General features: G+C 41.3%; 1 protein-coding gene across 1 annotated transcript; it reads left to right on the top strand.

Moving 5' to 3' along the window:
• The first annotated feature begins 193 nt into the window (after nt 1-193).
• Nucleotides 194-11,259, top strand: mcm2 (minichromosome maintenance complex component 2). The gene is made up of 20 exons (XM_033625472.2): nt 194-330; nt 2,198-2,391; nt 2,505-2,677; nt 2,849-2,979; nt 3,104-3,242; nt 3,348-3,445; nt 3,814-3,935; nt 4,682-4,889; nt 5,182-5,316; nt 5,483-5,674; nt 5,866-5,959; nt 6,051-6,129; nt 6,798-6,969; nt 7,061-7,187; nt 7,582-7,694; nt 8,507-8,671; nt 8,760-8,834; nt 9,044-9,226; nt 9,326-9,481; nt 10,265-11,259. Exons 1-20 carry the CDS (start codon nt 325-327, stop codon nt 10,373-10,375), a joined length of 2,673 nt encoding a protein of 890 aa, XP_033481363.1. The 5' UTR covers nt 194-324; the 3' UTR covers nt 10,376-11,259.
• Nucleotides 11,260-14,428: the final 3,169 nt, after the last annotated feature.

The following is a 14,428-nucleotide window of genomic DNA, read 5'->3' as shown; positions in this document are numbered from 1 at the left end:
AAACTCCGCCCCTGCCTCCACCTCTCAGCAAAGGGTGAGTTTCTTTTACTGTACGGGCCGCACCGCTGTCACTCCCAGGCGGCACCTCCACACCGGCCGAACAACCTTCACTGGAGGTTTATTTGAAACCAAACGCTCTGTGCGTTGAGCTCCGCCCCTTTAAGAAGAGGCGACCAATAAAGAGGCGCGACGTCGGCGGCGTACTTGAATATTCATTAATTTTCGCGGGCTTTGAGTGTCACGTGGTCATTTCGCGCGAAAAGCGACTCCGGGCAGGAAGAAGAGGTTTCTCTACAAGCAGCAGACAGAGACAGACACGGAACAATGGCGGTGAGTTAAAACTATTAAAAAACAGAGTTAACGTCTCATTGTCGGGGTTTGCCTGCGTGTGCTGAAGGAGTGAAGTTAAATTAAACACATTTATGTTTGTAGCTCGAGTTTATGTTGTTTCTAAGTTTGACATTTTGACTTTACTCTTCATCACAACACTGACAGAGAGTTTAAGTTCGATCAGGAGCCTGATGTTACATTTAAATCTGCGCTAATCTGAGATATATTTGACAGTCAGTCGGTTTCTACACTTTTCCAAACATGAACGATCTTAATCTTTGTGTTATTGTCAGTTTTATTTGTCCTCTTGCTTTATAAAGCAGACTCGCCATGTGGCTGTTGAGCTTTGTGTTGCCTGATGAAGTACCTGGAAATAAAATGTCGAGTTAGATGCTTAATATTTATTAGAGTCAGCTCTAAAACTGGTGAAATATGAATTGTAAAGTGAGAAATAAGCATTTACAGGATCATGCACGCAGAATACTATTACAGCTTGCAACCTTTACAGTTAAATGTGTTCTATACAAAAAAAACAGCCTCTAAATATTGAGAGCTTTACTGTTATATAGTTGGTGACTATTATTATAAATCTCAGTCTGTTATTGTTTTGCATTACTTTATGTTGTTGTCTTTGTGACTGGCTTTTCACCACATGGCTGCCAGTGCTATCATTGTCTCTTGCATCCTCACCACATATTATGACACATTAGATGTATTTGTGATCTATATTATCATGTTACCAACAGTAAAACAAGTCAGAGATCACACAGTTTGAACACAGTCACACTTGCCTCAAAGACAAAGTGCCTCTGTGCATTTGACTCTGACTGTCTTGTATTAAAAAGTGACTAGTATTTTTTTTTAATCTGGATCACATTTCCCAATTTTTGTGTCTGAGACTCATGAGAACAGTAGTTTTTGAAATTGGTCCAGTATTGACGGAGACCGCTGCAGCTGGCCGCCGCAAAACAGGCTACAGTGTCACCACTTGGGGCAATTGAGCACCATTGATTTATGTCCAATAAAATGTTTTGTTTTTGCCACTGACAGGCTCACATTGTCATCTTAAAGCCCCGTTTCCACCAAACACTTTCAGTAATCCTTAAGACATGGTACCTAGACCCTAGTGTTTCCACCACAAATGTTACTTTTAATAGTGCTCTTAAAATGTGGGCAGGGTTGTTGTCACTCACTGTATTTCCCGGCTCATCAGCGGTGACACAGATGGAAGTCTGCACCTCGTTTATCGTCCACAGAACGAGGCTGCACGCCGACATTTTCACAACAAAATAGAACAGGCTGCAGTGAGAGTCTCTCTCCATGGGATATTTAAAAATAGCAGCTTTGTGCATTTAGTCCTTCTCAGGCAAGCTCAGGGGTTTAGTGTTGCTGGAGCCCACAGGAACGATGCTCCACAATGCTTTTTTGTGAGGATTGAAATATATGTAGTCACAGAATTTTGTCAAAATTAATATATATATTTTATGTGCTTGACGATCCACTCATTACTAAAAGTGTATGTCATATAAAAATAAAAGGATTGGTCAAAGTTGTTGAAGTGAAATTTAAGGTGTGCTGATGGATTTACGTCATCAACTCATGCATTGAGTAACCTTACAAGTTGACGTTCCATCTTAAAAGTTGCCAGCTGTCGACCCAGTGAATGAAGTTATTTTTTCTCAGACTCCAGCTGCTGTGAGAGGCAGCAAAACATCCTTTCATTTTATAGTTACAGTTTACTAATTAAACTCTCCACAGTATGAACAGCTGGTAATACACTAGACATTAGTACTGCAAGTCAAGTCGATCGTGTCACGTTCTCATACGGGAATAGAAATAGTCTGAGTAATCTGTGTGTTGTTGACAGGATTCCTCCGAGTCATACCACATGGCCACCAGCCCCACCCGAGCGTCCAGGAGGGGAGACCTGACCTCCAGCCCCGGACGAGACCTGCCACCCTTCGAGGATGAGTCCGAGGGACTGCTGGGGGACACAACAGTGCACGGAGAGGAGGAGGAAGATGGGGACGGAGAGGAGCTGATCGGAGACGGGATGGAGAGGTGAGGATGGGGGTAGATTTGTTTTGATTTTCAAACACAACATTTTCTCTGTGTTGCACAGGTTTAAGGCTCAATGAAGATGAGTTTTTTTTTTCATTTCTCTCTGTGTGCAGAGATTACCGAGCCATCCCGGCGCTGGATCGTTACGAGGCGGAGGGTTTGGACCTGGACGATGAGGATCTGTCGGAGCTGTCGCCTGGAGCTCGGGCTGCCGCTGAAGAGGCCATGAGGAGGAGGGACAGGGAGCAGGGCGTCAGTGGGCGGCTGAGGAGAGGGCTGCTCTACGGTGAGGAGAGAATGGATGCGTTGTTTGGTTGTAGTTTAGCCCACTGATTTGGTGTGTCATCAACAACTTCTCAGAGTCATATCTCAGTTGTATCTGGAAAAAAAAGGTTTAAAAAAATTGTGATGGGAGAGGGGATTGAGTGAATACCTTCTTTATTTTGCTGTTCTCCAGACAGTGAAGATGAGGACGAAGAGCGTCCTGCAGCTCGGCGAAGGCGACTGGCTGAGCGTGCAGCAGAGGGCATTGCAGATGGAGAGGAAGAGGAAATGATCGAGAGCATCGAGAACTTGGAGGACATGAAGGTTGTACAATTTTCTGCTTAGAGTAATAAAAATACAGATTAGATGACGTGCTGTAGTTTTCCAGGTCGGACTGTTACTCTCCGGCTCTGGTTTGAGGGTCTGACGTTATTTTTCCCGTCTGCAGGGCCACACTGTGAGGGAGTGGGTGTCCATGGCGGCTCCCAGGTTGGAGATCTACAACCGCTTCAAGAACTTCCTGCGGACTCACGTGGACGAAAACGGCCACAACGTCTTCAAGGAGAAGATCAGCGACATGTGCAAAGGTAGCTTAACGGTTTTATAAAACGTGTGCACATCCACGCTGATAATTCTGTGATGTTGAATGAATGAATGAATGAATGAACTTGAATCTTCTCCTGTCGTTCCAGAGAATAAGGAGAGTCTGGTCGTGAACTATGAGGACCTTGCAGCCAGAGAGCACGTCTTGGCCTACTTCCTGCCAGAGGCTCCAACTGAGATGTTGAAGGTGAGTGTAGTGCTCGTGTTTTTAGTCGTAATATACTGTAATTGACACTGCCCCTAAATAAGAGGAGGTCATTTTTAAAAATCATGTTTTTCTGATACCTGATCTGTCTTTGGAAATTTGATTTCCTTGTGTGTTCTTGATGCTTTCTTGACCTCTCAGTCTGTGTGACGTCATGTTTACTCCTCTTTGGTTCGTTTGTGAAAAGTCAGTGTGAACATCAAACAGTCCAGAATGAAAGAACAACAATAGAACTTTTACATTTTCTTCAGTGTGAACCAGGTGAATTGAACAGCAGGTGCAACCTAAATCAAACATTTTGTCCACAAAAACAAACCTGTTTGTGTTTTTTTGTTTTTTTTCTTTGTCAGGTCTTTGATGAAGCAGCTAAAGAGGTGGTGCTGGCCATGTACCCGAAATACGACCGCATTGCCCATGAGATCCACGTCCGCATCAGCAACCTGCCGTTAGTGGAGGAGATCCGCTCGCTCAGGTAATATTTTGCTTTTGCCACACCTGTCTACTTTCCATTAGTCTGAGTCACTGGATGTGGACTGTGTGGCGATAGTCCTGCCACTGACCGGCTGTTTCAGCTGGCATTCTCCCCTCTTCTGCTGTCTGCGTTGTTAGCATTTTTAAAACCCCTATCGCCACAGGAAACAACAAGAAAAATCTCAGAGCTAACAACCTGGATACTAAGAATTGCAGGTGTTAACAAAGTGTTGGATCCTTCAATAAGGCATGCCTGCTTTGTTCGCTCTGTGAATCATCGTCAAGAACTACAATGAATAAAACAACTTGTAAATGCACCTTAGAGAAGCACAGACTTTAGAAGTCAGAAACTTGTCATGATAACTTCAGAGTGACCTGAACACTGCATATGATTTCTTCTTTATTCCCTTCAATGTTTTCCTGTACGGAGCATCTAATGATAGAGGGTATCGTTAGTTCTGCAGATTGTAAAACCCTCCGAGTCAAATTTGCAATTTGGGGTTATAAAAAAATATAACTGACTTGACATGACTTCCTGTGTTTTGTATACACAAACGCTGCATGAGTCATTTGCTGCTGAGCGCAGTGCAGACGTTTGAATCAACACGAGCAGATGGGACGGTAAATAATGCATGTTATGCAAATTTCCAAAGGTCCACAAACTGTTTTACAAAAAGCAATAAACACAAGGAAGAAATAAAAATGAGGCAACAAATCAAATCGTGTCTCCTCTTCTCTCCTCCTCAGGCAGCTCCACTTGAACCAGTTGATCAGGACCAGTGGCGTGGTGAGCAGCTGTACCGGCGTCCTCCCTCAGCTCGGCATGGTCAAGTACAACTGTAACAAGTGTAACTTTGTGCTGGGGCCCTTCTTCCAGTCCCAGAACCAGGAGGTGAAGCCGGGCTCCTGTCCCGAGTGTCAGTCCCAGGGGCCCTTCGAGATCAACATGGAGGAGGTGAGAGACGCCTGTGTATGCTGGAGATGTTGAAGGTTTATGTCCAGGAATGTCCGCGTGGACTGTCTTGAGGACGAAACCTTCACGTGCTCATTATCCTAATTAGATGTTTGATAGTGTGGATTAAGAAAAGTTCACTGTCATTATTTATGTGCTGACATAATTCGCAAATGCATGTTGTTTCAGCTGCATGCCTTTTTATTTAAAAGCACAAAGCATTTATTGATTTGCTGGTTCAGCCAATGGCGTGTCTCCTGTCTCAGTGAGTTAACCAATCATCTCCGTCCTGCAGACAGTGTACCAGAACTACCAGAGAATCACCATCCAGGAGAGCCCTGGTAAAGTAGCCGCCGGCCGTCTACCACGCTCCAAAGATGCCATCCTGCTGGCTGACCTGGTGGACAACTGCAAGCCTGGAGACGAGATTGTGAGTTAAACACATAAATAAATAATTAAATAAACAAATAAAATTACAAGGAGATCACAAATCTGTCTTCTTAAGCTGCACTTAAAATTAAAAAGTTAAAAGAATGAGAATTTGTTCATCTAAAACATCAGTTTTAATGACCATGACGGTTTTTCTTGCCTCTCAGGAGCTGACAGGCATCTACCACAACAACTACGACGGCTCTCTGAACATGGCGAACGGCTTCCCCGTGTTTGCCACGGTGATCTTAGCCAACCACATCACCCGCAGAGATGAGGGAGTCGCTGTGGCTGAGCTGACTGACGAAGACGTCAAGGCCATCGTCGCCCTGTCCAAGGACGAACGCATCGGGGAGAGGGTGAGGAACATAACAATCAGTCAGAGGTTATTTGTCCCTTGTGAAGAAGAAGTTAAACTGCAGAAGTTTTCTGAATGTACCGCAAATATTTCTGAACATTTGTGTGAAAAGTTAATTAAGGTATAGCTAAATTCAAACTTTTTCTGTGTGTAAAAATCTATCCTATAACTCGATTTCTGTTATGTCTGCAGATCTTTGCCAGCATGGCGCCGTCCATCTACGGTCACGAGGACATCAAGCGAGGCCTGGCCCTGTCGCTGTTTGGAGGAGAGCCCAAAAATCCAGGTAACTATCAGCCTTGAAATGATGACGCCATTATCTGTGCGCCCCCTCCCAACTCTTTCTGTTACCTGTAAACTCTCTGTCTGTCTTCCAGGTGGGAAACACAAAGTGCGAGGAGACATCAACGTGCTGCTCTGTGGAGACCCGGGAACCGCCAAGTCCCAGTTCCTCAAGTACGGATCACAAAACATGCACAAAAAATAACGAATTTTGTATAAAATGACTGAGAAAATATACATACTTAAGTGAATTAACATTTTAGGGATTCAGCAATTCAAAATGTCTCCTTTTTAAGTATATTTATTTATTCTTATATGTCAAGGAAATACTTTGACAGTTTTATATCTGAAGCTAAGGCAGGACTTCACTAAGTTTCTCCTCCTGGCCAAGAAATAGTCCTGCACGAAACCCCTGGTAACACCACAACATGAAGTTAGTGGTTAGCGGTTCTGTGTGATCTCTCTTTGTTCTCTTGACAATATTCTCATCTAACGCTAGGAAAGCCAATAAACGCATTTCCCCAAATGACAAATTATTCCTTTTTAACATGGAAATAAAAAAGAAAAAGATATTCAAAGTAGTTAAAAGGTTAATAAAGGTAAACGAAAGAAAGCATCAGCTGCACCCAATCCAATAAACATATGAAAAGCAAAACAGGGAGCTCCGCAAAAACTTGTAAATACTGAGATTCAATTTTTAAGATGTAGGTGATCTGATTAAAAACACATCTCCATTTAAGACATGCCTCAGAAGTGTAACCAGACGTAATGCAAAATAAAAATGCTTCCTATTTGAATAAAAAGCCTCTGGGTCTGATGCCCTGATGGATTTTGCTCTGCAGGTATGTGGAGAAGGTGGCGAGTCGTGCGGTGTTCACCACGGGTCAGGGAGCCTCAGCCGTCGGTCTGACCGCTTACGTCCAGAGACACCCAGTCAGCCGCGAGTGGACGCTGGAGGCCGGAGCGCTGGTGCTGGCTGACCGCGGCGTCTGTCTGATCGATGAGTTTGACAAGGTGAGACTTGACTGTCCGACCTCTAATTCTGACACTAATCCTGTTCTGTTCAGTAATAATGATGAACATCTAACCGCACTCTGTCCTCCAGATGAACGATGCAGACAGGACGAGTATCCACGAGGCCATGGAGCAGCAGAGCATCTCCATCTCCAAAGCCGGCATCGTCACCTCACTGCAGGCCAGATGCACCGTCATCGCTGCCTCCAACCCCATCGGTACGTAACGCAGCGTGAAACCTGAAACAGCTACGGTTGCACCACTCGTCTCACTTCATGTGAAAATAATGCAAGAGAAAAGCTGATATTTATGAAACTTTACAGGTCATATCAGTGTTTCTGAATGTTTAAATTTAAAAATGAAAGTCCATCAGATTGCAAACATCTTTTTTATTTGACGTTAGATTCAGTTATGAGATCCAGTATGTTGCGTTGTGGACACATATTTCGTGTTCTCTCCCAGGAGGATCCTTGTTACATGAATCATGACAGTTCATGGCTCCACTGTGTGATAGTCTGTTTTTATTGGTCCTTAAAGAGATGAGGACGTGTGAAAGACATGTATCTCTGTGTTTTCATCACGTCGTCGCTCTCTGTGCTTGTTTTCTTCCAGGCGGCAGGTACGATCCCTCACTGACCTTCTCTGAGAACGTGGACCTGACAGAGCCGATCGTGTCACGTTTTGACATCCTGTGTGTCGTCCGAGACACTGTCGACCCCGTGCAGGTAAACAAACACACACACACACACACACACACACACACACACTTCCTTACCTTTTTATTTAACTGTAACGCTTCTGTTTCAGTTGATCCTGTCTTTGTTGTAAAGTGTGTTCATCGGTCTTATTTATCGCCAGATCTGTTTAGTGTACAACTATTTTGGTGTGCAACAGATTTAATAAAGTAGAATTAAATGGATAAACCTAAAATATAAGCTTAAACATAGATTTAATACCAGCCAGGCTTTTAATTAAAAATACTTAATAGAAATTATTTACAATACTTTATTGAATTACTTTATTGTATTTATATGTAAAATCTTATTCTTTTTTTATTTCATCTTTATTTTTATAATGTTTTTATATTTTTTTTTAGCTCTTATCAATTTTATTTTTGTATTTTTTGTCTTTTTAATCTTTTTTGTTTCTAGGTTTATCTTTACTATTTTTATTTTATGCTAGCTTTTAATCTATTTTATTATCATATCATCTTTTTTGTGTTTTGTCTTTTTAATCTATTTATCTAGTTCTTTAATGTATTTTTTTTGTATTTGCTCTTTTTTGCTCAATTTTTTTGTTATCTTTTAAATCTGTTTTTAATCACATTTTCATACTTTTTATTTATCTCACATTGTTTTGCCTTTTTTTTTTTTAATCTTTTCATTTAGATTTAAAAAAGTAATCATCAGGTACAAAGCCACAAAACAACACCGTGCAGACAAATGAGTTCGATAAGTTGAAAAGTTTTTTTTTTTTTTTTTTTTAAATTAAGTGCAATGTCAGACACTCACTGTATTCTCCTCTTTTTCCAAACCAGGATGAGATGTTGGCGCGCTTCGTGGTTGGCTCCCACATCAAACATCACCCTACCAACAAGGAAGGGGGCGTGGCCTTAGAGGAAGTGGTCCTGCCCAACACGTCTGACGTGCCGCCGATTCCCCAGGAGCTCCTGAGGAAGTACATCATCTACGCCAAGGAGCGGGTACGAACAAAGTCATTACTCACCCGTGTCTTGACAGTCTTGTTTCGGTGATTTCATATTCGTCATGATCACAATTTTGTGTCTGCAGGTTCATCCCAAACTGAACCAGATGGACCAGGACAAGGTGGCTCGCATCTACAGCGACCTCCGCAAAGAGTCGATGGTGAGTGACACTTATATTTTTAAAAGTATCATTTACAATTCTACTACACGAAATGCAGCTTAAACAACAATATGATTGTATATTATAATACTTATTAAAAAGTCCTGACCTTTGACCTTCAAATCATATTAAAAGTCGTTAGCTGCTGCTTTGAAGCAGCGTGGACTTAACAATGAAAATCAGTCATGTCCATTTGGTCTCACTAACAGGCGACAGGCAGCATCCCCATCACAGTTCGTCACATTGAGTCCATGATCCGCATGGCCGAGGCCCACGCCAAGATGCACCTCAGGGACTATGTGCTGGAGGACGACGTCAACATGGCCATCAGGGTGATGCTGGAGAGCTTCATCGACACACAGAAGTTCAGCGTCATGAGGAGCATGAGGAAGGTGCGTCTGCGTGAACACCGTCAGAGTGGCATCTAACTGTCCCCGATGCTTCCTGATGTCATGTTGTATTAAGTTGATGTCATCTGTGTTTCTGTCCAGACGTTCGCCCGTTACCTGGCCTTCCGCAGGGACAACAACGAGCTGCTGCTATTCATCCTCAAACAGCTGGTGGCCGAGCAGGTCGCCTACCAGAGGAACAGATATGGCGTTCAGAACGACACCATTGAGATCGCAGAGAAAGACCTGCAGGACAAGGTAATGATGGAAGAGAGATAATGCACATGTGAAATAGTACAATTAGATAACCAGACGTAACCTTCTGAAAATATTCCGTCTGATAAACACAGAAAAGTTGATCATGTTAGTGCAGGGCTACCCAGAGCTTTACATGTGTCCCATGGACGATAGGCCTACACACTTATAAGCTTGCTTAGCAACCTCAGACGCAACCTGCCGCCACGCTCTTAAAAGCTGGCACAGAAAAGGCACAATAGCAGCACCTGACCTTGTGTTTTCCAGGCGGTTAAAGACGCAGCATGTGTCTGGCACCTAATTTCCAGGGCTGGTACCTGCGGTTATTCCACAGGCTAGTTAATAACATGTCGGGCAGGAAATCCAAAGTGTGGGATCATTTTGAGAAGGTGAAGGACGAACCCAAGGTGATATGTAAACTCATCTTCATTGGTCGACTACAAACATGACGTATCATCTGAAACATGGAAGTAGCTACATGCCCATTAGCCCACAGCGTCATTAACAGGCGGCTCGCTCAGTGTGTGACGTGCACTTGTAGATAAAATATAGGCCTATATTAATGAAGGTTCATTAGTACGGTTTGTATTTCTCTGTAATGTAGCACAGTGTTAACAATGTTACTGATACTATTCTTTCTCACACCTTCAACTCAAACCACCAAAATATATCATTTAATAATTCAATTAATATCGTAATGATGACTATTGGTCAACAAGGAAAATTCTTAGTGTCATTGTATTCATTCTTTTCTGCTTCCCTCTGTTCTTTTTCTTCCTCCTCCAGGCGAGACAGATCAACATCCACAACCTGACGTCCTTCTACGACAGCGACCTCTTCCGCTCCAACAAGTTCAGCCATGACGGGAAGAAGAAACTGATCCTGCAGCAGTTCTGAGAGCCTTCAGCACCCGTTCCTCCTCCTCTCCTTATTATAGTGCTTCATGAACTCGATTTCACAGCCCAAAATGGGTCATGGGGAAAAAAGTACTTGGGTTTCCATCATGTCTGGACTCCCATCTTTAGATCTCAACTGAAGGACTCTTTTGTATGGGATAGTTTTGGTGGAGGAAGCAGGCAGTCGAAGGTTGAGTTGACTTAATTTGAATCTTAAAGTAGCAGTGAAAAAGAGGTGGATATGTGTACTTCACAAAGTGGTGAAAGTTCCACTGATCGCGCAACGGGATTGTTTGAGTATCTGGTGACTGGAAGTGAAGGTTTTACAGTGATGTATGTTCTTGCGCTACGTCACCACACGACATGAAGAGTTTGGTTCCAGAATAAGAGCAAACGCTTTGTAGAATAACCTCAATGAAAGTTATTTAACTGCATAAAAATCAAATAAATAACAGAATCTAGCTCTTGAGGTGTTCAGGTCGTTCCACTCTGCTGTTCCTCCTGTGTTCTCCGCCTATTCCTGTCTCTATCCGCCCTCAGATGGGGCTGATTGTAAATAGATGTACATGTTTATGTCCGTGCTGTCCAAGAAACAGGATTTATTGTCTCACATAAATTTGTTAGATCCCTCTCTGTTATGAGCTGATGTTAAGATGGACATTTTACAGATTCACGTACTCTAGATTTTTGCATTTAAAGCTCTTTCTGCTTGGCGTGTTCGGAGGTTTGCGTTCATGTGAAGTGAACGTCGCGGGAATTTAAATCTCCACAACTTGATAAAAGTGCAGATTTGGATGGAATTTGTTAAAAAAAAAAAAACAGTGTTTAAAACAAAAGTTGGATTGTAGGTGTGTTTTGATAATAAACTTGTATTTGTTAAACATGTCTTTTGTCCCTTTTTTTTTTTTTTGTGGTCTGCATCTCATTCATGATATGTATTTTGGCATTTCCATGCAGCCGTGTAATTTTTTTAATTTTGTACATGCATTTTAGTTTTATTTTTTTATAGATTAAACCCCACAGTATTTTATAAAATATTAAAAACGATCCCCACAGCAGCTTTGACATTTAAATCATCACTAATTCAAATGCAGTAACTGATAACAGGAATCCAACAGAATATTTATTTACATGGTGGATTTACTGCACCTGAATACTTTAATCAATAACTTTAATGTATTTTGGAAGAATGTTTGAATATAAGAAAATCCCTGAAAATCCATGCAAAGGTTAAGGGGGTATCTTTTGCCTCAGCAAAGTAACAATTGGTGTAGAAATACTCGATTACAAGTAAAAATCTGCATTTAAAATTTTACTCAAGTCTACAAAAGTATATAGTCGTATTAAAATATACTTAAAGTACAAAAAGTAAAAGCCCTTATTGTAGAAAACTTCACTTCAGAATAATATACATTGACAATAATTCTTGACGCATTTATATGTTTATCACTTTAATGTTGCAACTGGTAAAGGCTGAGCTCATTTTAATTACTTTATACACTGCTGGGTGAATTTACTCTCTGAGGATCAATATAGTTTTATCTGAATCCTTAATGTTAAATAATTAATTTGTCAATTATACTTTGTTTCATTAATCTGAACCTGCAAAGTAACTGAAGTTATCAAATAAATGTAGTGAAGTGAAAGTGCATCTCCCTCTGAGATTTAGTGGAGTACAAATTTAAAGTCGCAGAATTTATAGATAGAATCCTGATATGACTGTCGAAGGCACCTTCTCTAACGAGATGGTAGAAACACTAGAGCACTTCAGAACACACCTTCAACGTGTACTTGACAATCCTCTGGACTGATTTTCATTTGGATCTCTTAAGGACATCTGGACAAGAACATTTCACTCAAAAAACCTGATTTGTTAATAATAGTCAATAATCCAAATTTCTCCAAATATGAACAATATAAAATTAATTTGCTCATGATCTTAGCTACATTATATTTTCATAAAACAAAATACTTTGAAATTGTACCCTTCTTACAGGCCAAAAGTTTGGACACACCTTCTCATTCAATGCGTTTTCTTTATTTTCATGACTATTTACATTGTAGATTCTCACTGAAGGCATCAAAACTATGAATGAACACATGTGGAGTTATGTACTTAACAAAAAAAGGTGAAATAACTGAAAACATGTTTTATATTCTACTTTCTTCAAAATAGCCACCCTTTGCTCTGATTACTGCTTTGCACACTCTTGGCATTCTCTGCATGAGCTTCAAGAGGTAGTCACCTGAAATGGTTTCCACTTCACAGGTGTGCCTTATCAGGGTTAATTAGTGGAATTTCTTGCTTTATCAATGGGGTTGGGACCATCAGTTGTGTTGTGCAGAAGTCAGGTTAATACACAGCCGACAGCCCTATTGGACAACTGTTAAAATTCATATTATGGCAAGAACCAATCAGCTAACTAAAGAAAAACGAGTGGCCATCATTACTTTAAGAAATGAAGGTCAGTCAGTCCGGAAAATTGCAAAAACTTTAAATGTGTCCCCAAGTGGAGTCGCAAAAACCATCAAGCGCTACAACGAAACTGGCACACATGAGGACCGACCCAGGAAAGGAAGACCAAGAGTCACCTCTGCTTCTGAGGATAAGTTCATCCGAGTCACCAGCCTCAGAAATGGCAAGTTAACAGCAGCTCAGATCAGAGACCAGATGAATGCCACACAGAGTTCTAGCAGCAGACCCATCTCTAGAACAACTGTTAAGAGGAGACTGCGCGAATCAGGCCTTCATGGTCAAATAGCTGCTAGGAAACCACTGCTAAGGAGAGGCAACAAGCAGAAGAGATTTGTTTGGGCCAAGAAACACAAGGAATGGACATTAGACCAGTGGAAATCTGTGCTTTGGTCTGATGAGTCCAAATTTGAGATCTTTGGTTCCAACCGCCGTGTCTTTGTGAGACGCAGAAAAGGTGAACGGATGGATTCCACATGCCTGGTTCCCACTGTGAAGCATGGAGGAGGAGGTGTGATGGTGTGGGGGTGTTTTGCTGGTGACACTGTTGGGGATTTATTCAAAATTGAAGGCACACTGAACCAGCATGGCTACCACAGCATCCTGCAGCGACATGCCATCCCATCCGGTTTGCGTTTAGTTGGACGATCATTTATTTTTCAACAGGACAATGACCCCAAACACACCTCCAGGCTGTGTAAGGGCTATTTGACCAAGAAGGAGAGTGATGGAGTGCTGCGGCAGATGACCTGGCCTCCACAGTCACCGGACCTGAACCCAATCGAGATGGTTTGGGGTGAGCTGGACCGCAGAGTGAAGGCAAAGGGGCCAACAAGTGCTAAACACCTCTGGGAACTCCTTCAAGACTGTTGGAAAACCATTTCAGGTGACTACCTCTTGAAGCTCATGGAGAGAATGCCAAGAGTGTGCAAAGCAGTAATCAGAGCAAAGGGTGGCTATTTTGAAGAAAGTAGAATATAAAACATGTTTTCAGTTATTTCACCTTTTTTTGTTAAGTACATAACTCCGCATGTGTTCATTCATAGTTTTGATGCCTTCAGTGAGAATCTACAATGTAAATAGTCATGAAAATAAAGAAAACGCATTGAATGAGAAGGTGTGTCCAAACCTTTGGCCTGTACTGTATATCTTATTTAATGTAATTTAATGTAATTTATTTTGTTTATTTTATTTTATTTTAATTTAATTTAATTTAATTTAATTTTGGTTTTATATAATTACATTTATTACTGAAGTTTGTGCTTACTTGTTATTTGATTGTCATTTATAGTTTATGATCAATGCTTTCCACTTTGCGATGAAACTGCATATGTTTTTGTCTTTTATTCTAAAGTACAAATACTTAAAATTTGAAATGCTATTAGGCAAACATTTCTCAAACCTAAAAAACTGTGACAGGCTGAATGATATATAGTATTGTATATAATATCCTTTATTTTAATGATATCTTGTATATTATCTTTAATATATCCATTTTGCTGTTGACAATCTTATTTTTCAATCATTTCAGTTCTTCCCTTCCTTGTTATGTGATTTGATTTTGTAATTTTTGTGTTAAAA

The sequence above is a fragment of the Epinephelus lanceolatus genome, chromosome 1 (genome assembly GCF_041903045.1).
Source record: "Epinephelus lanceolatus isolate andai-2023 chromosome 1, ASM4190304v1, whole genome shotgun sequence".
Taxonomy (NCBI): Eukaryota; Metazoa; Chordata; class Actinopteri; order Perciformes; family Serranidae; genus Epinephelus; species Epinephelus lanceolatus.
Note: the sequence above shows the minus strand (reverse complement) of the source record. Positions and strands in the feature narration are given on the sequence as shown.